The sequence below is a fragment of the Arvicanthis niloticus genome, chromosome 22 (assembly GCF_011762505.2).
Source record: "Arvicanthis niloticus isolate mArvNil1 chromosome 22, mArvNil1.pat.X, whole genome shotgun sequence".
Taxonomy (NCBI): Eukaryota; Metazoa; Chordata; class Mammalia; order Rodentia; family Muridae; genus Arvicanthis; species Arvicanthis niloticus.
The window spans coordinates 12,241,954-12,268,857 of record NC_133429.1 but is presented as its reverse complement, the minus strand read 5'-3'; the positions used below and the strand labels follow the sequence as shown (position 1 = coordinate 12,268,857).

The window sequence follows — 26,904 nt, the reverse complement described above, 5'->3', positions numbered from 1 at the left end:
CATCTCTCCAGCCTGAATATAATATAAAATATATTTTATATAAATAGAAAATAATTTGCACTGGTAATTTTATTTGGTAAGAATTTCGTCAAGAAAATTATTCTTAAATTAGCAACTTTTAAAAAATATACTTTAAAATAAATTTTTTTAAAATTGTACTTTATGTCTGTATGTTATGGGAGGGAGGGGTGTGTACAGCACGGGCAGGTTGGAAGTCAAGAGGACCCCTTGCAGGAGTCTGACCTCTCCTTCCAACATGTGGCTCGTTAGGACTGAATTTAGTCATAAGATCTGGCAGTAAGCACTGTTAGGAGACATATCCTGAGACCAGCCATCTCGGGAACAAGTTCCATTTTGCTGGCAGGGCCAAAAGTGAGTTCATGTTCCCTAGCCCCAGAACCCAAATCCTGTCCTGCTTCTTCAGGGGTTTCAGGCCCTGTCTGTTAACCAGCAAAGGATGCAAAGAGGGAATATGCTGTCATCCTGTCATCTAAACTAAGGCACACATGCCATAAATGTGTGGCCTGTCATGACTTAGTGACTACGTGCAGATCCTTTGTTCCCTTATCATTCTAAACTTCAGGCCAGAGTCAAGGAAGGGACCTGACTACAAAAGTTGACCCAAGGATCCTGAAACCAGGTGACCTGGTTAAGGCCCAGGCCCCACCATTAACTTCCTCGTTTAACCCATTATGATTGGTCAATGCAACAACCCACCCCACTCCCCCTAGCTTTGTGTTCCCATTCTATGAAAACGCACAACCTCCCTTCATAGATCCTGAACTGGCCACCTCCCTGAGCTCGAAGGAAATAAAGTTTTCACTTTTAAGCTTCTGTCTCTGAAGTAAGTTTTCTTGGCTTCCATTCTGAACTCAACAGCCCTTTTACCCCCAAGCCATCTTGTCAGCCCATACTAGCAATTGCCTAGGACTGGCTTCTAAGTACATCATCAAAAATCAGAAAGAGGTCCTCTCTTGGAAACCACACAATAGGTGAAAGAGAGATAAAAGATAAAGAACTTTAAAAGAGTATTTCAAAGCATGAGATTTTCTGCCTCTGCTAAGAGGCAGGGTAACAAGCATGAAGTAGCCTCTGGTGTCCACTAGGTGGCAGCCCAATCCTACAACTCTTTCATTACTTGTACTAGAAGCATCTTTTGCTGGAAAAGGATCAGAGATGTACCTTGATCCTGGATTTTTTTTTTTTTTTTAAAGCAAATACCATGTTGCTTTCTGGTGAGGTTGAGTAGCTGTGATTTCTGATGAAGGATGGAGTTCTTAGCTGGAATTCCTGATTGTCTGGCCACCAGTTCTGTAGAGTTGGTACTGCAGGCCTCTCTGTGTGCTACCATCTGTTTTGGGTAGTGCTAGGGGCCTCTGGTATGCTTTGCTGGCATCCACCCTACTGAGGTACATTCTCAGCTTCATAAATTTATAAAATACTCCTACACATATTTCTACCATTTGCACTAATTCTAGAAAGAATTCTTAGCACTTAGGACAAAAAAAAAAAAAACTCAACTGAAAAACACTGAAGGCTGGACAATGGTCATACAGGCCTTTAATCCCAGCACAAGGCAGAGGCAGACGGAGCTCTGTGAGTCTGAGGCCAGCTCAGTCTATAGAGAGATTCCAGGACAGCCAGAGAAACCCTGTGTTGGGGAAAAAATTAAAAAAAAAAAAAAGAAAAAGAAGAAAACCCTGAAGATGATTCTGCAGTATCAACGACGGCCAGAATGTAATTACTTAGAACCATCTCTCAATAGTATAAAATGTGTTTTCATCTTTGACAAAGGGTAAAATTACATGTATACCAAAGGATGTTTTTGAAAATATTATGTTGGAAAAAAAAGAAGTCCTTAGGATAAAAGCCCCTCTGCTACTGCTAACAGAAAAGCCAACTAGCAGCTTTCAGTGACATGATAACTCAAGGCTGCAAGGTTTTAAAATGTCCCGAGGACTGTCCCAAAGCTAAAGTTAGTTCCATATTGCTGCTTCATCTGCTGACTATCTAGAAATAAAACAACAGTGAAGGACATGCATTAAAACCCAAGTGCACAAAATACTGTCATGGAAGTCACTGAGGGTGTCTTAGAAATGACAATACTTACATGGTAAGCATCTTCTATCTGAAGTGCTTGGGACTGGAAAGGTCTTCGTGCTAAGAGTTTTTGTTTTGTTTTGTTCTGTTTGTTTTTTGAGACGGGGGTCTAACTGTATAGCTTTGGCCTGGCCTGGCACTTGCTATGGAGCCCCTGAGTGCTGGGATTAAAGACAGGCTCCACTATGATACTGTGTTTGCTTCAGGACTGGCAGGATTGAACACACCCTTAATCCCAGCAATCAGGAGGCAGAAAGATGTTGCAGTTGAGGCTTAGCCTGGTCTACAGTGCAAGTCCTAGGCTAGCTAGGGCTACACAGTGAGACGCTGTCTCAAAAAGAGGGGGGGTCAAAATTTACATATATGTGTAATGAACTATTTAGGGGATAAAACTCAGCCTAAATATGAAATTCATGTTTCATACATACACATAGCCTGAAGATAATTTAACACATTTTAAATAACTGCACACGAAACAGTTCCATATGAGGATATACACCTCATTTTACACTTGTGACGCCATGCGGGCACTTAGAATGTTTGGACTTTGGATTTTCAGATTAGAGGTGTTTAACTGGCAGCACGTGTTGAGAGCTGACTTTAAGCAGAAAGCGTCTAGAAAGCAGCTAGAAAGCAGCTATCAACTTTGCAGCCATCTGGAACCATATACCCTGATAGAGACTTGTTTTTCAACAGCCTACAACAGCTGAGCACACTCTGACAAACATCTTGTTTATCCCACATAGCTTGTTTTGCTGTTTAATGACCCCAGCTGCATGGTGCACATGGTAAAGTGTCTTCACCTGTGTTCTCCTGCTTGTGCTTATAAATACCCAGGATTTCCTTGCAATAGAGTCAATAGGAGAAATCAATGAGTAGTCAATAGGAGGAGAATATAGTCTATGGGAGACAGTAAAGGAGACTTGACCACACACCCTGTCTTGTCTCCATTCTTCGAGGCCCCTTCATCCCTACTCTCTCTCTTGACCAGAGCACTTAGCCCCAAAGTGTGGGGCAGTGCGGTCCTCAACAAGCACGACCTTAAACAGATCCCAAATAGAATTCTGAGGAGTAGAATACAGGTGAGTCACTAGGCAACAGTGGTCCTTCCTACCTGATCTCCAGGCTTATCTGGCTATCAGTGTACGAGTATACTTGGTCTGAAAACTCCCCGAAGTCTTTAAGCCACACAGACCTTCCCAATTTCCACGTGTGTATTGGTTTTGTGTGTGTGTGTATGTATGTGTCACTGTGCCACAATCCTTGACTGAGACGACTTAAGGGAGGAAGGATTTACTTTGTCTTGCTATTTGAAGGAGCTGTCCATCATGGTACAGAAAGAATGATGGCAGGCACATGAGATTACCATTCACGCCTCAGCAGACTAGGAGGCAGAAACAGACCAGGAAGCAGGGCTGGCCTATAAACTCAGAGTGGCCTATAAGCTCCCTGGTGACCAACTTCATCCAGCTAGAATCCACCTCCCAAAGGTTCTGCAACCAATCAAAATAGTGCCACCAGCAAGGTCTTGGATGTTCAAACGCAGGCGCCTCTGGGGTACATTTTTATCCAAGTCATAAGAGAACAACTCTGTGGCAGTCTATTCAGTGACTCACATACTCCCCGAGTACTTTGTGTGTGAGCCCTGTCCTTCCAAACACGATGTAAATACTCCAGGGCAGGGCACATATCCCCCACAGTTGTGCACCCACACAGCAACCACCACTGCTGAACTACACTCACCGTGAGCATTTTCCTGTGGGTTCTGAGATGATTTCCCGAATGCTCCTCACACAGGAACAGAACACAACCAAACCCAAAGTCAATGGAAAAGTCCCACCATGAATGAAAAATGTATAAAACCACAGACAGATTTGAGATGAAATGAAAATAAAGATGACGGGTAATTTATCAAGAGAGCAATTTTCCATTTGCTAAATCCGTAGGTAATGAGATGATAAGATGACCACCTCCAGGTTTCTCAGAATGGAAAACCTGACTTGGGGGAGGAGGGAGGGTCATCACGTGTTGTACAGGGAGAGAGTACACAAGGCTTGTAGGAATTCTGAACCCATTACCTCAGCAATACAGACTCTCTAGTCTATCCTTCTTTCAGCACACTTTCCTTAAACAGGACACACGAAGGCAGAGGCCTATCAACTCACTGGCAATGGATCAACACAGAACCTTCCGTCTGGTCCAAGGCCTGCATCCTGTGAGTGCCCTTCAAGACTGCTGCTCAGCCCTTGTGTGGAGGTACAGAGGTGAACAGAACAATGAACTAAAATGCAGCCTATGGTGTCTGCTGGACACTGCTGGGCCCTCCCTGTCTGATGCCTGGACCACAGGCCTCAGCAAAAGTCCTCCTGGAAGAGCAGAGTTTAGTTTAACACTAAACTGAACTTGTCTCTCCCCCTGCAGCTCGGTGCAGCTGACACTGTCACTCCTGGACGCACTGTATACCCCACCTCCTCTCTGAGTCTTCCTTCTCGCCAACAAGGCGAGAGCTCAACGAGGCTGAGCATCTTTCGGATGTTTCAGAAACTATTCCCACCACTCGCCTCCCTTGGCCAGAGGCCCCTGAATAGGCATAGCTTGCAGGACTAAACTGGTTCTAGTGCTAACGTCTACCACACGTGTCCCTACTCTGTGCCTTAGACAACCAGATTGTCTTATTCCTGTCTCGGCTCCCTGCCTCCAGGATAAGGTCCAGCAGCCTTGCCTTGCCCATCTCCCCAGCCCCTCCCCTAAGGAATCCTGTGGCAGGCTGCCTCCAGGAACACACTAGCTACTTTAAGCCCCAAGCCCTTTGTTCGGGCTGTTCTCAGAGTACTTCCTTCTCAACCCAAGAACAGTGGCTCTGTTGAGGACCCAGCTAAGCTGCAAAGCCTGTCTTAACTCCTAATGTGACTGAAGCCCAGGCATCCTTGGGCACTTTATACTGCTATTTGGAAATGTTCATGTCCTAAGTAAATGTCTTAATTCCCTCTGTTTTCCCTCACATACTCCCTGGCATGCAGGAGGTATTTGATAAAAATCACCTAGATGGACTGGGAACCTATGACAGGAACCATTCTCAGAAGGCACATAACAAAACCAGAAGGCTGAGCCCACAGGAAGAATGGAAGAGCCGGGGGAGCTGGGGAGTGGCTGTGTGAAATTATAAGGACCCGAGTTCTGATCCCCAGAACCCATGTACAAGCTGGGTACGCCTGTAAGCCCAGTGCTTGGTTGGGGGAAGGGAGAGAGATTCCCTAGAGCTCACGCTGGTTAGGCAGCCTGGCCAACTGCTGAGGTCAAATGCTCAATGAGAGACTGGGTCATCAGAGGGACAGTAACCAAGGAGGACACCTGACATCAACCTCTAGCCTCCACATGCACCTACACCCGTACACATATATACACACATTCTTGGGAACAAGTGTCACTTTCAATTCAAATGCCGCCTATCTGTTCTTCCTGGCTTTCAATTTCTCTGGCAACTCAGGTCACCGCTACACCCAGCTGCACACACCACATAGCAGGCCACCCACACACAGCTAGCAGAACCCGCCACTATTCGGAACTGTTATCCTTGTCAGTACGTACCGGTCACCAGCAGGCTTGGTCAAAAGTCAGCACACGAGTGGGTCAGCACAGCAGGATGTGAAATATCCACACACGTTTAAGGTGGGGGGACAGAATAATTTCCTAATCGCCTTTAAATTCTTGATTAATGGGGACTTATAGAAATAGAATCAGGAAAGTCATTCTTCCCACATAAGGGAGATGAGCTGTCGATGGAAAGGACCAATGTAATTTGTCCGTCATTCTGAGCCTAGCAACTAAAAAGCCAAGAAGCCAAATAAACCTTCACTGAAACAAAAGCTAATCTACCAGTGGTTTCAACTGCTCAAATCAGTACTGAAAGTACCTCAGGGGAAGGAGGAAATGTGGTATCTATTTTAGGGTAACTGAAGATTAACCACAGATACAACCCAAATACAGCTTCGTGCTATTCCAGTCCATACAGGTACTGCATGCTAACTGATTGCACTTCTGGAATTATTTCAAAGTCAGATGAAGAAAAGCTACAGGGGACAGCTGGGCTCGGTGGCACATTCCTGGAGCACCAGTAAGAAGCAGAGACAGGAAGGTTACAAATTTGAGGACAGCCTAGTCTACATAGCAAGTTGCAGGCCAGCCAGGATTACAGAGTGAGACCTGCCCCAAACAAAAATAAAGATGAAGAAAAGGAGGAGGAGGAAGAAGAAGAGGAGAAGGAGGAGGAAGAGTAGGGAGAGGAGGAAGGAGAAACAAACTAAGGGACAAAGCTAGCTAGCTATGGGGGAGACAGGAAATGAGAATAGTGACGTCATTCACACCATGGTTTTCTCACAGACATAATGCAAACCATCTTAACTCGGAAAAGCTATCAAAGGAGGAAAAGTTAAAGGGATGCATGTTTAAAGTTAAACATGAGACAGCCAGATCTCAACCACCAGAGGCGAGGACTGCACACCTGCACCTCTAAGGGAAAAGACGCTGTGTTTACCCCCTGGAATGTGAACAGTGTGACGAGGTCAACCAGAAAACACGCCCACACGGACTGTCCTGAGTCTACCAGGCAGATGATTTAGAGAACAAGAAATGTTCGGGAAAAGGCCGGTCACCAGCCAACCAAGGATTCCTTCTCAGTCCTCAAAGAATGGTCAGGTCTTATGGGTAAGAAATACACTTATATCTTAAATACATCGACGGCTGGATTTGCTATTAATCAGAATTTCATAGTATCAACCATTATAAATATCTGAACTACAGCCCCTTTATGAATGAAAGCTTTCATATATATGTATGTTAGAGTTCTAACTACACACACACACACACACACACACACACACACAGAGTAAGGAAAAGGAGAGTGATAAATTATAAAAATGGTAATTTCAGAGCTTAGTTTGAAGGTGCAAATCTGTAATACCAGCACTCTAGATGCTGAGGCAGGAGGATTGCTGCAAGTTTATTACCAACCTGGCTGAGACCTAGTCTCAAAAAACAAAGGAAGCACTGAGGACCTTCTGTGCAGATCTACCTTTCTGTCAGCATACTGTGACAGGACAGAGTCACTCTCTGCCTTTTATAACTGCCGGCTAAACTTGAATAAAATGCAAGGTGGGTCACGACAGAAGGGTCACTCCTGAAATGAGAGGTGCCATGCTGGTGGCTCTTTTTCTGCTCTTACCAGTTTTATCTTAGAAGAAAGATTTTCTGGCAGTTTTGTCTTCAGCTGACTTGTCTCCTTGAATGTCGGTGGGAACCCACTCAGGAATGCCAAGTCTTGCATCAGCACTAACCCTGGGACTTCCTTGTCTGTTGTCTGGAACAAAAAGAAAAGATGCGACTTAACTTCCATATCACGAAGCCGGGGAAAACTTACAGCGGAGAAGCTGGTGCACTTCCACTGTGCTCTCTGGAGCTTCAAATTAAAACTATCACCTTAGCTGGACACTCATTAGCACCAGTAAGCTAGGTGCAAACAAAAGGTCCTTAAGGAGCAAAGCATGGTGGCACAGGACTGCAATCCCAGCATTCCCAAGGTGGAGGCAGGAAGATTGCAAGTTCAAGGCCAGCTGGGACTACACAACAAAAACTAAGGTCTTTAGTACTCATACTTTTATTTGGGTCCAATGCAGAAGAACAACTAGAGTTCAAATGACATACCAGGTAGGCTCTCCAAACTGTCTGCTTGCTGCTTCCTTTAAACAGTCCACCATGGGCGTCTTCAACTACAACAAACAAGATAAGAAGCAAGCACACGTTTAAGATACTCATGTATACTCTCTGGCAAAGCGCTACACAGAGCATCTTGGGAGCTAGGAAAGTAACATAATACCTGGGTTCAAGGAAGTAGCTAGGAAGTAAAATTACCCTGCTCAACAACGGAGGCACAATAATTAAACATTAAACTCTGTATTGTCAACAGATTTATACAGGCCATAGAAACATGGAGTGTGCTCTGTGGAAAATAAACAAACAGGCTGGACTGTAAGGAAGAAATGATGGGGGGGGGGCAATAGAAAAATCACAGATCTAAGAGCAAACCTGGATGAGAAGAGAAAAGCGTCATTTGACTACTGTATGATCTCTGGGAACGTCAGTACTAGCAAGAAAAGCCGCATTGGAGAAGGGGGCTTGAACAGGCAGAGGTATTTATACAAGAGCAAGCAGCTGCTTTATGGCCCACATTCCTTTAAGAAATGGCTTTCCGACAGTGAAAGCCCTAAGACTTTCATCAGGTGATGTGGAGCAGGGTTGGGGATGGTGGGCACTCAACTGCAGGAGAAGCATGAAGAAAAGCATACAAGGAATCCAGCAAAGGTGGGGCTGACATCCAGGATGGATGAAGACAGAGGAATCTCAGGGTGTGGGCTCCAGTTCAGATCTCCAGGGACAAATGAGGCAGGTCTTACAAATTGCAGTCCAGGGAGATGGATAGCAACCCCGGACAAGAGCCTCAAGCATACCATAAAAACAGAGCTGAGCAGAGAAGCATCTGCTTAGCGTGCACAAGGCCCTGGGAACACTGAAGTGTTAAAACAGTCGGGAGAAGTGTTCACCCTTGTAACCTCAACACTCACAAAGCTGATGCAAGAGGACTATCACGAGTTCAATACCAGCTTGTACACAGTGAATGCTAGACCAGCCAGGGCCATACAGCAGTATCTGATCTCAAAAGACCAACAACATCGCCAGCAACAACCCCACCCCTAAAAGCAGCAACACTAGCCCCTAGGAGTGACCCTAACTTTCAAATACATTTATCAGGTAACTCTGTTTCCACAGATACAGCGGGCAATATCCTGTTAACAGGTCTGGTATGTGTAACATAACGTTCATGTTCATCAAATGTTCATCAAAATCTTCACAATGTCCTCATGCCACCTTCCTGTTTCTAAGAGACACACAGGCTGAATACCCAGCAGAGGAGAGCATGACCTGACCCATTCAACTGAAGGCTATGGATCACACAGCCATAGCCAACCTGGAAGAATGCCTGAGAGGTTTGCCGTGGTTCTGGTCTCCATGAACCCCACACCAAAGTTTTGAAAAGAAAAGGGAAGTGTCGACAAGCTGGCAGTTTGGTCTGTCTGTTTGTCTGAGACAGGTTTTCTCTGTGTAGCCCTGGCTGTCCTGGAACTCCCTCTGTAGACCAAGCTGACCTCAAATTCAGAGATTCACCTGCCTCTACCTCTCCAGTGCTGGGACTAAAGTTGAGCACCACCACAGCCCAGTGGGATTTCTTATCCTAGATAACAGACTAACAACTTTCCAAATTTGTGGCTGCTTACAGCAATGCATCAAATGTAGCAAAATACAGGCTTCTGCAAAGGTACAATCTATAAATAGACACCATAGGCCAGTTCTACAAACAACCACCACAAGATGTATTGACCAAGAAACCTAGGTGGGCTGGCCTTCAAAACTGGCCGAAGGCAAACCCTCCTCACGTCACATACTTCTGTCTGGGACACATTCATTCTGGCCTGGATTGTGACACTTTTTGTCCCTTCTCAGTTTATACTCACTACGCACAGCAAAGTGGTTTTGTATGGAGCATGACGAAATCGCTCGATGACCTGCCATCGAACTATGGGTTAAAGGCTTCCATGCTCTCCCCCAGCCCCAATTCTCCAGGCCCATCTTCTTCCTGCTTTCTCTTGTTCATCTTTAACTCACAATGGCCTTCTGCTCCTCTAACACAGCAGCCACCTTCCTGCTGTAGGATAGCTTTTGCAACAGCTATTCTACCTCAGTGATAATTCTCCAGTCAATCCTGTTGCTGGCCCCCTCACCTTCTTCATCCTCTTCGGGAAGCCTGTCCCAACACTCAGTTTGGGATCTTTGTCCCCTTTTCTGACCACTATGCAAAGGTCTTCTATGTGTTATTTTCTAAGTATGTAACTGACTTATTTGTTAATTGCAGCTGTTCTTTTGCTACTTTGTGGGTTCTTTCTTCCCTCCTTTTCCACCCTCATTTCGCCCTTTAGACCCCTAACCTAGGTAGCAGAGAAAGACTGAACTATTCTTTTTGTTTCTTCTTCGACCATGACTACTATCAAACAGCAACCAACAGCAACCCTGCTTCCTTTGCCTCTTGGGGCCCTAGCATTTACACACCCTCTGAAGAGTTCCCATAATTCCAAATGTCTCACAATCACAGGAACTAACTGCAGCTGGCAAAATCACACCCCTGTTAGAGCACAAGGCAAAAATCATAGTCAGCTGCTGTGGACAATCTGAGGCAGCCCCACATCCCACACCTGGGATTAAAATGAAAACTTCTTCTTATAATAGCTCTGTGTTTTTAAAGAAACCAAAATTCTCACTACAGAGAAGTAAGGGCACAGCCAAGCAGAATCTGCAATACCAGGAACAGGAAGGAGTTTAAACCGGCATAAAAAGCAAATACAGTATTACTGCAGTACTGTCCTCTAAGCGGGGAGTGAATCAATGAGATCAGGATTTTCAGATTTGCCAGTTTGTGCTAGGTAGAGAACTTTACGCACAGAACAGCTCAGAGTCTATGAAGGAAATGAACAGGGGAGGAACCTAAGAACTGTTGGCAAAACAAAAGCAACTGACAGGATGAAGTTAGTTATTAGTTTATGATGGAAGAAGCAAAGACAAAAAGTAGGGCTGGCAGGTATGACGTGGACAGAATGATACTCTGTATGGTGAAAGAGCTTGCGACCATTCATGGTCCCCAAGCAAAATCCACACCGTCTCCAGGTAAAGATGTCCAATCCACAGGAAGACCGAGAAAGACAAGACCAGAGCTGGGACGACACACGTGTGGCCTCGGCAGCTCATCTCTCAGCACAGGGACACAGGAGCTTCCTGCCATGAACTAATTCCACAGCTGCTGAGCAGACAGGATGCATCACAATTCTAAGGCACCAATGCCAAGAACAGGGCCCAGCATAGTTGGGCTCTAGGGAGGACTTTCTTCCCAACTGCAGTTAGGTAATGTTAACTTCCCATGGGGAAGAGCTGGAGTCTAGGGTCTGTATTATACTACTGTTCTACTCATGAAGGCTCAGCCTTCACGCCCTGATCACCTCCCAAAGTTCCCGTGTCCTGTGCCATCCCTTCAGGAGTTTGGATTTCACTGTGTGAAGTAGAAAGAAAACAAGCATTTCTGAATATAGTGTGAATGGCCTGGTATGTTCTGAATAAAGTATGTGTTCTGGTTCTTATATGGCTTTTTTTTTTTTCTCCAGAATGACTTTGAGCCAGAAAGGAGTACTTTTGGAGTACCAGATAGAATATCATAGGATATATTTAAAACACATGATATGATGTGTCTACATGAAGGAACTGCAGTGCAGTCCTTTTCTGAGATGTCGGACAGCTTACAACACAATACGATAATGGCTCTTTGACTTTTCTCTGGACATTTTTAGTTTACTATTCTGAACATCAGTGATAACATGGTTTTAAAATGCATCCAGAGGCCATGGTGGCACGTACCTTTAATCTCAGCACTCAGGAAGTAGAGGCAGGTGGATCTCCTTGAGTTCAAGGTCAGTCTGGTCTATATAGTGAGTTCCAGGACAGCCAGGGCTACATAATAATAAAACCTCTAAAAATAATAATAAAAATAAAATATACAGAGAGAAATGGCTCAGCAGTTACGAGGACTTGTTGCTCTTCCACAGGACCTGGGCTGTTTTGGAGACCCACATGGCAGATCACAACCCTCTATAGCTTCAGTTCCAAAAGATCCAACATCCTCACCTGTCTTCCAGGCATGAGGTGTACAGACATACATGACGACAAAACACTCATACATACAAAGTAATAAATATTTCTTTTTAAAAAATAGGAAAAAAAAATCTTACCGTCCTTAGTAGTGTCAAAAACAACAACTGAGACATTAGTAGAAGGATTTTTTGGTTTTGCGATATTGAACATGTCGCTGGCAGCATGGAAAGACGGATAAAGAGATGGCAGGTCCTTCAGGGTGCAGTTGGCTGGCAGGGGTGGGTCCAGAACAAGCATGGGCACCTTAATGCAGTGCGTCAGCAGACACTCCAGCTGCTTCTCACTGCAGAGACAAACAGCACTTCAAACAAGGGAAACCTTGTGCCCACTACTGAATGAGGCGGGTTTTAAAACCCATAGCCTATATAAAATACCTTACTAAATTAGCTAATCTCAAGAATGTAAAAAAAAAAAATTGTAAGTATGGAGTAATAAAAGTAACAAGACACATTTTAGATCCCATTCTCGAACTTCTCTTAATTATAAAAGTATCAATCAGGTGTGATGTCTCCTACTTGAAGGATAAGACAAGAGGACCAATTATAAATTCTAGGCCACTTTGGAACACATAGTGAAATCATGTTTCAAAAAAAAAAAAAAAAAAAAGAGATAAACTAAGTTTGCCACCAAAATTTAGTAACTAAAAAATCCATAAGAAATTAAGTACTTCAATATTTCCATTAAAAAACATATCTGTAGTCCATTGAAGGCTGTTGTTAGCATATTAGGAAAAAGATTCTGGCTGTGACATGGTACTAGATACAATTTACACACCCCAGCTGGAACAATATGTTCTACACTGATACAAATAATGTGTGATTCTAACGTGAACACGTAGGAGACTTTTTTTATTAGCATTAAAGAAATTCCTTTAAAAATTCCATGTATAGCCGGGCAGTGGTGGCGCACGCCTTTAATCCCAGCACTTGGGAGGCAGAGGCAGGCGGATTTCTGAGTTTGAGGCCAGCCTGGTCTACAGAGTGAGTTCCAGGCTACACTGAGAAACCAAACCCTGTCTCAAAAAAACAAAACAAACAAAACAATAATAATAATTCCGTGTATAGAAGCAATGGACGGACACACAACATGGCTAGGAAGCTCACAAAGTGAGGAGCACAACTAGTACAGTGGTGTACAAAACTGCCCAGCCTCCTTAGCTAGTAACAGGAATGCAAAAGGCGGCAACTGTCACCTCGTTGGCTCAGTTAGCACACCTCAGAAATGATGACTAAGCACTGTAAGTCTGTCCCTCCCAAATATCTGTGGCCTCACAGTTCTTCAGGGACAGAATGTGGAAATATATACACATTATATACTTACAATGACAGTATGCTTATAGCAAGCCTGCCCGACGCATTGAGAGACATGAAGCAGGAAAATAATACATCGACATGGGAATTAAAGAGCAGGAGACCTTGGGCCACAAACTATGAGTAACAGCAAGCAGTGAGCTGAGTGCACCGCACACTCCTGTGATCCCAACACTTGAGAAGGAAGAAGGAGGGTCAGGAGTTCAAGGCTATCCTCAGCTTCAGTGTGAGTGTGAAGGCCAACCTGGGCTATATGAGACCCTGTCCCAAAACATAAAAACAAACAAGCAGAAGACTGCTGAGGAACAGGTGTCACGAGCATCTCCACAGAGAGCTGCCTTTAACATCTAAGTGGGAAAGAAGCAGGAAAGACGCTTCTGCTTGTCAGTGAGCGCTCTTTCAGAGACTTGTCAGAGCCAGGCGTGATTGATATCAATATATATTTAGCAAAAGAGATGTATCTGGTTCCTGTCATTTGGCTAAATCCCCTTCCTTAAATATATACAACCTGACAGCTTCCACAGATAAGGAGGGATTATAAGTGTACAAATAAATTTGTCAGTAAAACATGGGGTGTAACTAGTTTAAAGAGGGTGTAACTAGTTTAAACAATGCATTGGGACAGATAAATGAGTACTCTGGCTTTGCCAAAACCGAGCCAGACTCAGCCGACCAGAACACAAACCCCGTGAATGCCCAGGCAGTCACAGAATAGAGCACTGCCAATTATCTCTAATGGGTGTACTTAATGGGGTGTCAAAATAGCAGGGGAGGGGCTGCAGGTGAGCAGCAGCTTAAATATATATACCAGCGTGTCCCACGAGCGATAATCCTGACACTTCATCCCCCGAGAAAAAGCCAAACCGCTCACCTCTTCTTTGTCGGTTCAGTTGTGTTCTTCCCAAGGATTTCCCTGGTAAAGAGTAAAGGCAGCTTGTTACACGTGCAGCAGCCAGTGCGGGGGCCCAACTGTGGACAGGGGAGACTTGACAATGGTCACTCTCTTGGTGACACATCGCTGGAACTGATGTGCCAGTGGGAAGTGTCACAAAGCTTAGGGCACTGAAAACATAAACAAATCACGCGATGTGCTCATCTCTCGGCATGGGGACACAGGGACTTCAGGCCATGAACTAATTCCACAGCTGCTGAGCAGATAGGGATGAAATGCTATATCAATAACCCTGAGCCTCAAACTGCAACCAATAAAGCTCACTTTTATTTATAAACCATGGAATGGGGCTGCGGGTCATTTTATGCAGTGGCGTCGTCTTCTACTCTGGGCCAGAGAAGTCGCTGCAGTACGTGGTACAAATGACCTGCTTCTGAAGCACACTGGTGATGCTTATAAAGAAACAGCGGGGAAGCTCTCAGCAAATCTTCCAGACGGGAGACATTACTCAGCTTGGAGTGGTCACCCTGTCCATCTCTCGGCCAGTCGTGGGCTTCTTCCCAAAGTGACTCACCGCATGGCTTTCTGCTCTTCCTCCATGTGCTCTCGGACCTGCTGTAGCTCCTTTAGCAGTTCCAGGTCTGTGCCATTCACCCAGGTGTAAACCACGTCGATTGGCATGGGCAGACAGAGCCTAGGGCAGACATGCAAGTCCTCCAGGTTAACTGCACGTTTTTTCAGAACACTTGGGGGGAAGATTCTAACTGGAACTTTTATTTAAGCTGGGTGGTGGTGGGTGGTGTACACCTTTGATCCTAGTGCTTGGGAGGCAGAGGTAGGCAGATCTCTTGAGTGTGAGGCTGGCCTGGTCTGCAGAGTGAATTCTAGGACAGCCAGGGCCACACAAAGAAACCCTGTCTTGAAAAAACAGTAAACAAACAAACCTACCACCAACAAAAGAGTTTAAATTTAGACATGATCAAAGAAAATCAATGAAAAGGTCACAGGGGTATGACATGCAAGGGGACAGAACTGTGTGCTCTCCTGGGGCCGCTGCTGGGGGAGAGGTGTCTATCAAATACCATCTCTGAAAACTTTATTATGTTAGAAACTTCATAGAATCATCTGATCCTCACGACTACCCTTAAAGAGGTTGATAGCTTTCCTTTATATAGATTATTTTCAGGGCCAGCAAGATGGCTTGGTGAATTCAGAGTGCTTGCCGAACAAACCTAAGAGGTAGAGTTTGATCCCTGGAAAGGTAAGGGAAAGAGTTATCCTCTGACCTCCAGACACGCACCATGGCATGCCACCCCACCATCATGCACACACTCGATGATGGTGATGATGATGGTGGCAATAAAGACTAACAGGGAGACAAAAGGCGCTCCTTGGAGGCCCTGGAGCTGCGGTTGAGCAGGGAGTCGGAAGATTGCTTGGGGTGGAGAAAGCTTGGGAACTAGATGTGGTGACAGCCAGGCAACACAGTGACTGCATTTGGTGCTGCTTTTAACCATAGACTGTAAAGATGGTTAAAATGCGAAAGTCTGTGCTATGGCACGTTTTGCTAAAAGAAAATGTCAAGCAGGGTGAGAATAAAGATTTTTCTGGGAGGGTGTTAGTTTTAGAACTCAGTTTAGATTAGTTAATCTATAGATAATCCTCATATACTCCACAAATAAAGGATTGGCAGGATCAAATCCTAAACCCGTGGTGGCCTTGGTGGGGACAGAGTGACAAGGTTCCTGCCCCTGGAACAGGGCCCCTGGTGTGAACCTCCACAAGTGACAATGCCTGCTGTAGGCATAAGGCATGTTACATGTACATATTTCACATTCCTCCGAGGATTGTCTTTCTTAACATAAATGACTCCATGATAATCTGAGATAGCACAAATCCAGATGAAGGTATGGCTAATGTCTCTGCAAAATGGTAAATGCTGGGACCTTCAGGACAGCCCTTAAGGCTAAGGAAAGAACACTAGACACCTGAGTTCGAAAATATAATTTCTCAACTATGCAAAATATAAGGATGCAATATGAGTTTTGAGGGGGATCTAAGGGAACAAAAGCAGCTGCACTATGAGCCAGCTTGTCAGAAAAATACAAAGGCGGGCAGAGTTCAAGGTCATCCTGAGACACAGCAAGGTTAAACACGGGTGTGGCAGAAATGGTAACTTCAGGGCAAGGTCCCACCCAACTACCTAACCTTCCAAGCTTAAAAAAGGCAGACAGATCTCTGAATTCTTTTACAATGTTAAGAAAAAAAAAATATGCTTGCTGTCTCTGTCTCTCTCTTTCTCTCTTTCTCTCTCTCTTTCTCTCTCTCTTTTGGTTTTTCAAGACAGGGTTTCTCTGTGTAGCCCTGGCTGTCCTGGTACTCACTCTGTAGACCAGGCTGGCCTCGAACTCAGAAATCAGGCTCCCAAGTGCTGGGATTAAAGGTGTGCGCCACCACTGCCAGGTGCTTGCAGTCTCTTAAGAATTGGAGTAAATGGCTGATTGATATGTAAAATCAAGACTGGACTTGTGTTTTGCAGGAGATGAGCTATCTAGAGAATTTATTAGGATAAAAAGAGAACTGCTTGGAGCACACACACACACACACAGAGAGAGAGAGAGAGAGAGAGAGAGAGAGAGAGAGAGAGAGAGAGAGAGAGAGAGAGAGAGGCAGAACATGGACAGAGAGACCTATCAGAATAGTAAGCAAGCAGAATATAGAGAGAAATCTCCAGAGAGAAAGCAGAACATAGAGAGGAACAGACTGGAAAAGCTGTATCAAATAGAACACAGGTCATTAAGCAGGATCCACGATTTGACTTTGAGTCATTCTCTTCGACATGCCCAGATACCCCTACTCTCAGAACCCCTCTCCATGCCAAGGCTGGTCCTGGGAAATCAAATGCAGCCAAATACAAAAAGATAATCAAAAATACAGGAAGGTAATCAGAAGTTTAAAGAGCAAAACACAGTGAATTTATCTAACAGCCCAAGTGAAGGCTTGGCCTAAGTAATGCCACGGCCCTCTGTGCCCCACAGACATTCCAAGTCCAACTCTTCTCTTCCTTTGTCCCAGAGCCCTTGACATCTAATATGTCAACTGACTAACCTGCCACCTCTTCTACCAGCTACATATCTCCTTCCTGTGCACCAAGAAGGCAGAAGACCTTCCTGCTTGCCTCCCAAAGCATCCAAGGTGGTATAGCAGCTGGCATGGAGGCAGCCAGTGTCTGCTGAAAAGCCCATGGCATGAGGCATGATGGTGTTTCCCCCAACTGCTTGTTGTTAAATCATTTGGAAAATAAGAATGAGGCCCAGCCTTGCCTTAGTGTTATGGTTTAGGTTTATCCCACCAAAAGAAGGTTTCTTCTTTAGTTCACTGACTTAACAAAACAAAGCAGAAACAACCAGAAAAAACAAACCTAAAAACCAAACAAACAATCTCAACACTTTGACCTACATATCTGTTTGGGTGTTACAAACTTCATATCTGTTTGGGTGTTGACATTTTAGATGGTTCTTTCCCTTTTCCAAATAAATGGACAGGGTTTTTATTTTATTTATTTATTGGTTTGTTTGTTGTAAGGCCAACTTCCAAAGCTTGACCTCTGAGATACTTAATTCTGATTATCAGCTTGATATCAGAGGTGCCCAGGGCGACAGGGAGCCACAGGCTTAGGTGTGCCTATGAAGGCATTATTTCAGGGGAGAATTAACTGGGGGAAGGGAGCACCCTGGATGCAGGCAGTGCAATCCCCATAGGCTTGGGTACCCGACTGAATAAGAAGGGGCGACAGAGAAAACTGGCTGAGCACTGGATTTCCCCCCTTTGCTTCCGCGTCCATCAACCTGCTCCACCTGCCCTGCCTGCAAAGCCTCGTGATACTAAGCCTCCCCCACTATGAATCGGCAGCCAAGATAAACCTTCCCATCCAAGGTGCTCTTTGTCAGGTATCTGGTCACAGCAATGAGGAAACGCACGCTCCATTTGCCCCTCTTACAGCCTGGGCACAGGATTAGGCTTCTGGCTGTAAAATATATATATATAATTTCCATCATGGATTAATTACTTCATGGGGAAATTGTCAAAGTGACCACCACCTTTTGCTTGAAAGACGTGAGCAAGCGATTGGCAGCACCTACCTGTAATTATAGAAGTCTCAAGAGGCCCAAGAAAGGATGATCTTGAATCAGCCTGGGTTATGCTGAAACGCTGCCCCCAACCCCACCCCCACCCCCCAAAAGAAATGTGGCACTTATATTCCAGCTAAATAAAAACTAAATAGATATGAAGTCAGAGGTGTTAAACATCACGGGGAAAATATAGAAAGCCTGTCTGTGTAAGGACTATTTTTAGATAGAGATATTAGATATTACTGGGAAATAGTCTGGGGTAGGAATGCAGCCCACAGGTAGAGTGTTTTCTCAGTATACATGAGGTCTAGGCAACTTCGGCACAGTGCTGAGACTATGGCATTGTAGAAAACAGTGTAAGGTGTGGAATGAGCCAGTTTGGAGGAAGAAACGTATCAGAAAAAGGAATTTTCATGTGCCCTGAGACAACACTTATCTGGCTTATCCAAGAAACTGGGGAAGACCAAGCAACAGGATGAACCTGACTAGAAATGGAGACCAGAGAGGTAACAAGGTTCCAATGCTTTGTCAGGAAAATGAGGACGCATATGTGCCATAGTTGAGTGTGACCCCAGCAGTCTGGGCTTCACAATCTGTTGTTCTTGGGACAGACGTCCTGGCTGTTCACCCTCAGTGCGGCTAGGAACTCATCTCATCGTTTCTCTCAACACTCCGTTAACCACATCTTTCTCCATCCACTTTCCCTCTTCAGCCCTGTTCTCTTCCAATATGCATCTTCCCCAGCACTTTACACCTGAAGGGATTCTTAGCACACTTAATACCTCCACCACCTCCACCACCACAGACACGCGTATCTTCCATGAGAGAGCCAGCACCCTGGACAGAAGTGGAACTACGCACCTGCGGCCTGCCTTCCTAGTCACTTACCTTCTCTCTTGCACCTCCAGGCTCCCTCTCCCCACTGCAACAGTATCAGAAACATCCCCTCTAGGTGTTTCCTGCACACTCCTTGGCGGGCCTCACACAGTAGCCGGTGGCCACACAGAGGACTTATAAACAGGCTGCTGCTCTCTGTCAGGCTCTAACTGCGAGGGTCCAAGATGGCCTCAGAATGAACGGTCTTCTCAAAGAAGTTCTGGGCTAATGCTGTTGCTGCCCATCTGGGCGGCCACACTTTGAGATCAGCTGTGCTCTGTGTCCCCTACTGCACCTCCCGTCCTCTATGTAAGAGTAATGGATTCCTCTTGGTCACCACTATTGGCCTGAGGTCTAGAACAGTGCCTCCTTTGAGTGGGTTAATATGTACCAGTTAGATAAATAACTATATTCTCATTACAATTTTATTATTATCATCATTAATGTTTTGGGTGTATTTGCCTGCATGTATATCTGTGTACCCTCTATGTTCTTGGCATATGCCTGCAGAGGCCAGAAAAGGGTATTGGATCCCCTGAAACCAAAGTCACAGACAATTGTGTGCTGCCATTTTCGTGCTGGAAATCAAACCCCAGTCTTCTGGAGGAGCAATTGGTGCCCTTAACTAGCTCTGTCTTTAGCCTCGGTAACTATTATTTCTTCAGCATATTTGTATGTTCCCAATATCTATCTGATGCCCCGTATACCCACACACAACTTATTCAAGGTCACTCCAACTCGAATCCTCTCAAATGTCTTTATTATGGTGTGTGTTTTGTGTTTGTGTGGGTGCTTGTTTCTATTTGGTAGAGAGGGCACACGCTCATGTGTGCTGGGCAGAGAACAACCTGGAGGTGTCAGTTCTCACACCAGTCATTAGGTTCATGTGTCAAACATTTAGACTTAGATGCTAAAAATGTAGAAAACACACAAACAAGCAAACAAAACAAAAACAAAAAACAACCACCCCACCAAAACCCTGCTTGATTCAATACACTTTTCAGTGGAAAGGAAGGAAAAAAGAATACGTATTCTGAAGTTTTTCTAGTAAAGTAATGACTCATTCAGAATGGATTTTATTAGAATCAGGAGATACTGGTAAATGTTCAACTGAGGAAAACAACTAAAGTTCCTAAGTCATTTACTTAGAGTCGTGCTGGCTCTTCTGATGAGCCTGTTATCACATGTGTACCTCAGGGGCTAAATTAAAAACCCGACAGAGATCACATGACTGGCTCCCAGCCATGAGTCAGTTGTTTTTCTATCAAGCATGGCAGAGATGAGTCTGAGCCTTTAGTTATAACCACTAGACCATGATCTGGTTTTCCAGTTGAGAAGGAAGCCTGTGACTCAGGATCAAAGGGATGGTGACAAATATGTGACACAATTGTATTCAAATCACTACAGAAAAGTAACAAAGTCACTTCCCAGACCCTCAGACCTGCAGTAGAAAAAAAAGCTTAAAAAAAACGGTTTCATACCCATGCTTTACACATGATGAAAGAGCCCCAGAAGGAATGTCTGCCTTGAAATCAGGAACAATGGATGATTTACATATTAGCAAGAATTGAACCCTCAGACTGGGATTTCCTTCTCATTCAGAGCAGATGGCACTAGTAAGAACTGTACTGCGGCGGGGTGGGTGGGAGCAGTTCGAGCCTTTGATCCTACAACTTGGGAGACAGAGGCAGGCAGATCTCTAGCTCAAGTTCCAAGACAGCCAGGGCTACACAGAGAAACCCTGTCTCAAAAACAAAACAAAGCAAGCAAGCAAATTGGCAAAAGAACGGAAGCTTTCAATAAAGATTATAGCACGTAGTGCAACCTAAATATGGAAGAAACGTATTCATAAAATTTTAGGCTGCAAACCCAGCCCTTGAGAGTCTGAGGCAGGAAATCTAACTGTGAAGCCAGACTGGGATACATATTGAGACCAATATTAAAAAGAAAAACCTTTAGTGAGCTGGGTGTAGGTGCACACCTTCAATCTGAGCACTCAGGAGCTAGGGCAGACACATCTGTGAGTGAGGCTAGCCTGGTCTACACAGCAAGTTCCAGGCTATGGAATGAGATCCGGTCTCAAACAAAACAGGAAATTCTTTAGAAAGAAAACAAGGGCATTGGATGAAAACCGCTGACCTTGGGCTCAGGAGCCTGGAGCAAGCACTGCTCTCCCGAGGACCTGATTAACTTCTAGCACATGGCTCATGACCGCCTTCAGTTCCAGTGCCAGAGAATCCAATGCCCTTCTGTGGCCTCTGTGGACACTGCACTCACATGCACAACCCCCAACACTACCACATATACACATAACTTAAAATTAAGACAAATAATTAATTTTTCAAAAACTTACTGAATTCCAAAATCTGTATTTCCTAACAACTTAGCTTTCTTCTCTTAAAAGTCTGGCATCTCTTCAAAGCAGAGACTTACTGGTCTGTGCATCATCAACGGGCAGCACATAATCAGGTACACAGTAGGTGCTCCATAAATGTGTGAGTTGGAGAGGATCACTCTGGAGCTTTTTGTAGAGGTGGGGGTGGGGTGGGAGAATCAACTTGTCAAAGGGCAAGATAGAGAAACACGGATGTGATGGAAGTGACACATCCTGTTGAATCCTTTCCTGAAGCACCAGTCACCAGGCCTTCAGCCTCAGGACCATTAGGACACTGGTTAGAAACTCAATTCTCAGGGACATTCTAAGACTCTGGAACCTACCCTTTGCTCACACCGTCCTAGCATGCAAAATTTAACAACCATTGTAGCTAGGGGATGTTTCTCAGCCTTACATGGGTCTGCTGGCCTCAACACTGAAAACCCTCAAGGCCCACAGAGCTTTGCCTATAGGTTGTAGTTATTCATGTTTTCCATATTTACAATGGAACAAGACAGCTTAAAGCTATGAACTTCCTTACATGTTAATGGTTATAACTTTTGTCATGAAAACCATGATTTTCGTGTGTGTGTGTGTGTGTGTGTGTGTGTGTGTGTGTGTCTGTGTGTGTCTGTGTGATAAAATGACTGCTCTGCCAGGACACAGGCAGAAGACACTCTCCAGGGTCATTCAGTTCCTCAGGTGGCAAGGTGTCTCACTGGCCTAGAGCCTATCAAATAGGTTGGGCATCTGCTCATCTCCAGCCCCCCAGCACCGAGATTACAAGTGTGCACCTGGCTATTTTGACCCCGGTTCTGGGGATCAGTTTGGGGTTTTTTTTGATGACTTGCAAGCACTTTACCAATGGATCCATCTGTGAAACCCAGAAATTGTATTTTCTAGGAAATACTGTCAAAATTTAGAGAGAGGCATTTCTGGGATTCCTGAAGTTTTCTGTTCCAGTTAGCAGAAGTAAGCTAGCCAGCATCTTACAGCTTCCAGTTTCAGTCTGTTTACATAGGATGCTTTACTTAGACAACCGAAAGAAAAAGTGTTTTGGAGAAAATTCTCGCTCACACGGACATGGGGAAGGGCATCTTTTAATAGTTAATAGCCTTTTCAGATAATAGTTTATACTTTGACACCAAAACCAAAACCAGCCATAGCAACTTAAGGGTTAGCTGCTGTGTGGAATCTGAAAACCCACTGGCCTTTCTTGCGTGTTGAACAGTTCAATTATTAATGCAAGATTCTGTAACAACACACTCTGGAAACTAACAGCTTAAACAGTCATGTAGATCTGCCAAATGTTGATACATTTTATTAATCATCTTACGTAATATTAACAAGTGTGATTTCAGAGGCGAGACTAAAGGTAATCACAGAAACTGTTAACGTCTCCGTATTGGAAGCAAGTTCTATAAACCCGAAACACGGATGTTATCACTGCTAACAGATACTACTGTCCGCTTTCCTTAAAATGACAAGATCACCTTGTTCGTTGACAAATAAAAACAAAACCAACTAAGTCCGAGTTATAGAGCAGACAATAGTACTAACCATACTCTATAAAGTAACAAGAGTTACCATGAAAAAGACGGCTAGTTCAACTCGTGACTCAACCGCCCAAGGGCGTTGACTTAATTAAGCAATCGCCATGCAGCTAATGTGAACATCATCTAGAACAGTGCTTCTCAATCTTCCTAATGCTGCAACCCTTTGATATAGTTTCTCATGTGGTTGTGACTCCCAACCGTAAAATTACTTCATTACCACATCGTAACTGTAATTTTGCTACTGTTATGAATCATGTTGCAAATATCTGATATGCAGGTTATCTGATCGTCAACCCCCAAAGGGGTCGTGACCCACAGGTTGAGAACGACTGATCTAGGGAATTAAAAAGGCAAGTGTGTACTCAAGGGTCAACATAAAATCAGGCTAGTAACTGGTCTGCTTCATCGTGAACATTTATACATAGACCCACCCTATTCTGTTCCCTTTCAGCAAAGCAGTGGTAAAATATTAGGGTGTGAGCAATTTTACACACTTGTTTTTATACCATTCACTAATGTATATAGTTTCTAAAAAGCAAATAACATACAGACATTTATTATAGAGAGATCTTTTATTTCACTGAACTGGAGGCTCTTTGGAGGCCTGGGTGTCTTTGAAAACTGCAGCTTTACAGATCCTAAGGGATGTTTGTTTGTTTTTTTGTTTTGTTTTTTTTTCTTACTTTGATTACATGTTCTGTCCCCTACTACTGTTACAACAGACACACACATCTCTGTGTCTAGAACCTCGTAAAGCTGAGAGGGTTGCTCTCTGTGGAAGGGATGTCATTTACTCTTAGTGTCCACTAAAGACCACAGCAAAACCTATATGGAAAAGTGAGTGCTTGGGACCAGCTGATTGTAGAGAGTTGGAATGTTGCCGATCCAGAGCCACATCCTCTTGGGTTATTTGTAATATTCTTAACAGCCATCTGGTGCTTACCTCTGTGTCAGATCTAAGATCTATTTAAAATGTAAGACATATTTAAAATGTATTAACGGATCAATAGTTTCCATCAGTCCAAAAGCCAGGAATAGATTCCATCATCTGAAACCTAGGCAGAGATCTCCCAGTTTGCTGTAACCCACTATGGTGGTCTGAATAGATATGGCCCCCATAGACACATGTGTCTGAATGTTTGGCCCATAGGGAGTGGCACTATTAGGAGGTGTGGCCTTGTTGAAGTGGGTGTGGCCTTGTTGGAGGAAGCAAGTCACTGTGGAGGTGGACTTTGAGATCTTACATATGCTCAAGCTACACCCAGGGTGGCACACAGTCTCTTTCACTGCCTGAGGATCAAGATGGAGAACTCTCAGCTCCTCCAACACCATGTCTGCCTGAATGCTGCCATCCTTCCCACCATGATGATAACAGACTGAACCTCTGAAACTGTAAGCCAGTCCTAATTAAATGTTTGCCTTTATAAGAGTTGCCATGGTCACGGTGTTTCTTCACAGCAACAAAACCCTAAGACACCCAGTTACCTGATATTTTTGAAAAAAAAATTTTTTTTTCTTATTTTGGTTTTTCAAGACAGGGTTTCTCTGTGTAGCCCTGGCTGTCCTGGAACTCACTGTGTAGACCAGGCTGTCCTGGAACTCAGAAATCTACCTGCCTCTGCTTCCCAAGTGTTGGGATTAAAAGCGTGTGTCACCACTGCTAGGCTGAAAAATACTTTTATGACTTTCTTTTGCTACATAACTATAAAACCCTCATGAGCCATTTCCACATAGGAGCATACAACTTGGCACATTTAGAATCCATGCACCTGGGGCTGGAGCGATGGCTCAGTGGCTAAGAGTACTGACTGTTCTTCCAAAGGTCCTGAGTTCAATTCCCAGCAACCACATGGTGGCTCACAACCATCTATAATGGGATCTGATGCCCTCTTCTGGTGTGTCTGAAGACAGCTACAGTGTACTCATCTACATAAAATAAATAAAATCTTTAAAAAAAAAAAAAAAAAAAAAAAAAAAAAAAAAAAAAAAAAAAAAAAAAAAAAAAAAAAGAATCCATGCACCTAGCTACTTGTATTTGCCTTAAAAGTAAACTATTTATTTCCTCAGAGGTGAGAGGTGTGTTTTGTGTTGCCATGAACAACCTGAAAAGGTCTCTCTTTAACTAACCACCATATAATACATGCCTTAGCATTTAAATTCAAATAACAGATGCTCTACAAAATGACTCTCATCTTACCGATTCTGAAAGGATTTCCCAGCAATGTTGTCTCTGTAGGAATCAAACAATACATGGTATTGGTCGCGGCTCCATTCCAGAACCACCTGTAAGAAAAAGAAAAATACCAACACTTTCTGTGCATCAAAAACTAACAGTTCAACAAAAAAGTCCACTTTAAGTTATAAACACCTGCTAAAGGGGCAGACGGACTGGTCCAAAGCAGCGACCCACTCCACGTGTGTCCTACACCTGACACCCTACTCGGGCCAGTAAACAAGCTACAACCGTGGCTCGGACATCTGAGAAGACTTAGGGTCTCACTGGCTTTGGATTGGGGTCTAGAAATATAAAAATGTTTAGAAGGAAGTGATGTCTGCATGGGGTCTGGAAGGAGGAAGAGAAAGACAGTGTCAGCTAGCTGGAAGAATGTTTGGGGCAGGTTGCTTGAGGGCAACTGTGTGGTTGGGTTTTTCTTCCTACATGTCTATCTGTGTGAGGGTATCCGAACTCTCGGAACCAGAGTTACAGACAGGTGTGAACCATCATGTGGGTGCTAGTAACTGAACCCAGATCCTCTGGAAGAGCAGCTAGTACTCTTAACCACTGGACCACTTCTCCAGCCCCACGTGGTTGGCTTTTTTCAAGCAGAGAATAGGTAGATACCAGGAGAGAATCGAAGCTAGGACAGGAAGCTGGGCCCTGACTATGGCCTGCCCTGCCGCACATGGGTTAGCAGACGCTCTGGAGGACAGCCTTCAGACCCCCTAAAGTCTGGGAGGAACAGCTCATAAAAACAGCAACAGCAGGAGAAGAGACCAATACCATCTGAAGGAGGATGATCTTACTACGAGGCTTCCACTGACTGCCTTGCTACAGAAGCTCCTGACGGATGAACATCCGTCCATGGGCCTCATCTTCTCCATTCCTGAGCACTGAGAAAGTGTCTTTCTTCCTAGCAAATGCCCTGCCTCTGTGTAACTTGCTCTAGGCCTCGTCAACATGGCCTCACACACCTCAGGGCCTTTCCTCCTTTCTTTTCTCCTCCGGGTAGATAAGCACATTCTAGGTCTTTGGAAAGCCTTCCCTTTACATCCGTCTAGCTGATCACTCTATCCAAAATCCTCTATAGCTTTCAAAGTCATCTGTACTCTTCTGAAACCTTCAGCCCGTTCCACCACCTCTGCCCTCGCCCTATCTCAATGGCCTACCAAGGTTCTATGCTGTCAAGTCCAGTGACATTTGCTGGCTCTCTACCTTAATTCTTAAGGGACCAGTCCCTCTTTCTAGAAGCACGTCCCCTCCCCCTCTATTACTCTGGTGTCTTCCCTACCACACGCCTTCTAACTTCGTGCTCCTTCTCTGCCAAGGTAGGATGGCTGTTCACAGAAAAGAGGTGGTAGGATTCCCAGCAAGATCCAGGACCTTGCTATCATCACGGTGAATGCAGTTAGACATGCATACAAGTGTCCTCCAGCTGGACTTCAAATTCCTGGAGAAGTAAAGTGCTCTATCTCTGATACCACACAGAACCAAACTTGTAGCTGTAAAATGTCATCTACACTGTAAAACACAGGTATGCCAACTTACAATAGTATAAACTGCACGAATATCAATTTATTGAGTATAAACATAGCAATTCTTTTGAGAAAAAAACCACAAAATTAAGCGAGGAAAATTGTT

At 44.4% G+C, this 26,904-nt stretch overlaps 1 protein-coding gene across 2 annotated transcripts in view; it reads right to left on the bottom strand.

The window, feature by feature from the left end:
* The window catches only part of Gnptab (N-acetylglucosamine-1-phosphate transferase subunits alpha and beta), a 69,315-nt gene that overhangs the window by 23,096 nt on the left and 19,315 nt on the right, over positions 1-26,904 (bottom strand). For both annotated transcript variants that reach the window (XM_076919907.1, XM_076919906.1), the window contains exons 2-7: positions 25,243-25,328; positions 14,681-14,800; positions 14,086-14,127; positions 11,982-12,187; positions 7,801-7,865; positions 7,322-7,456 (exon numbers count right to left, since the gene is read on the bottom strand). In XM_076919907.1, the coding sequence (XP_076776022.1) occupies positions 7,322-7,456; positions 7,801-7,865; positions 11,982-12,187; positions 14,086-14,127; positions 14,681-14,800; positions 25,243-25,328 (654 nt within the window). The remainder of the gene's footprint in view (positions 1-7,321; positions 7,457-7,800; positions 7,866-11,981; positions 12,188-14,085; positions 14,128-14,680; positions 14,801-25,242; positions 25,329-26,904) is intronic.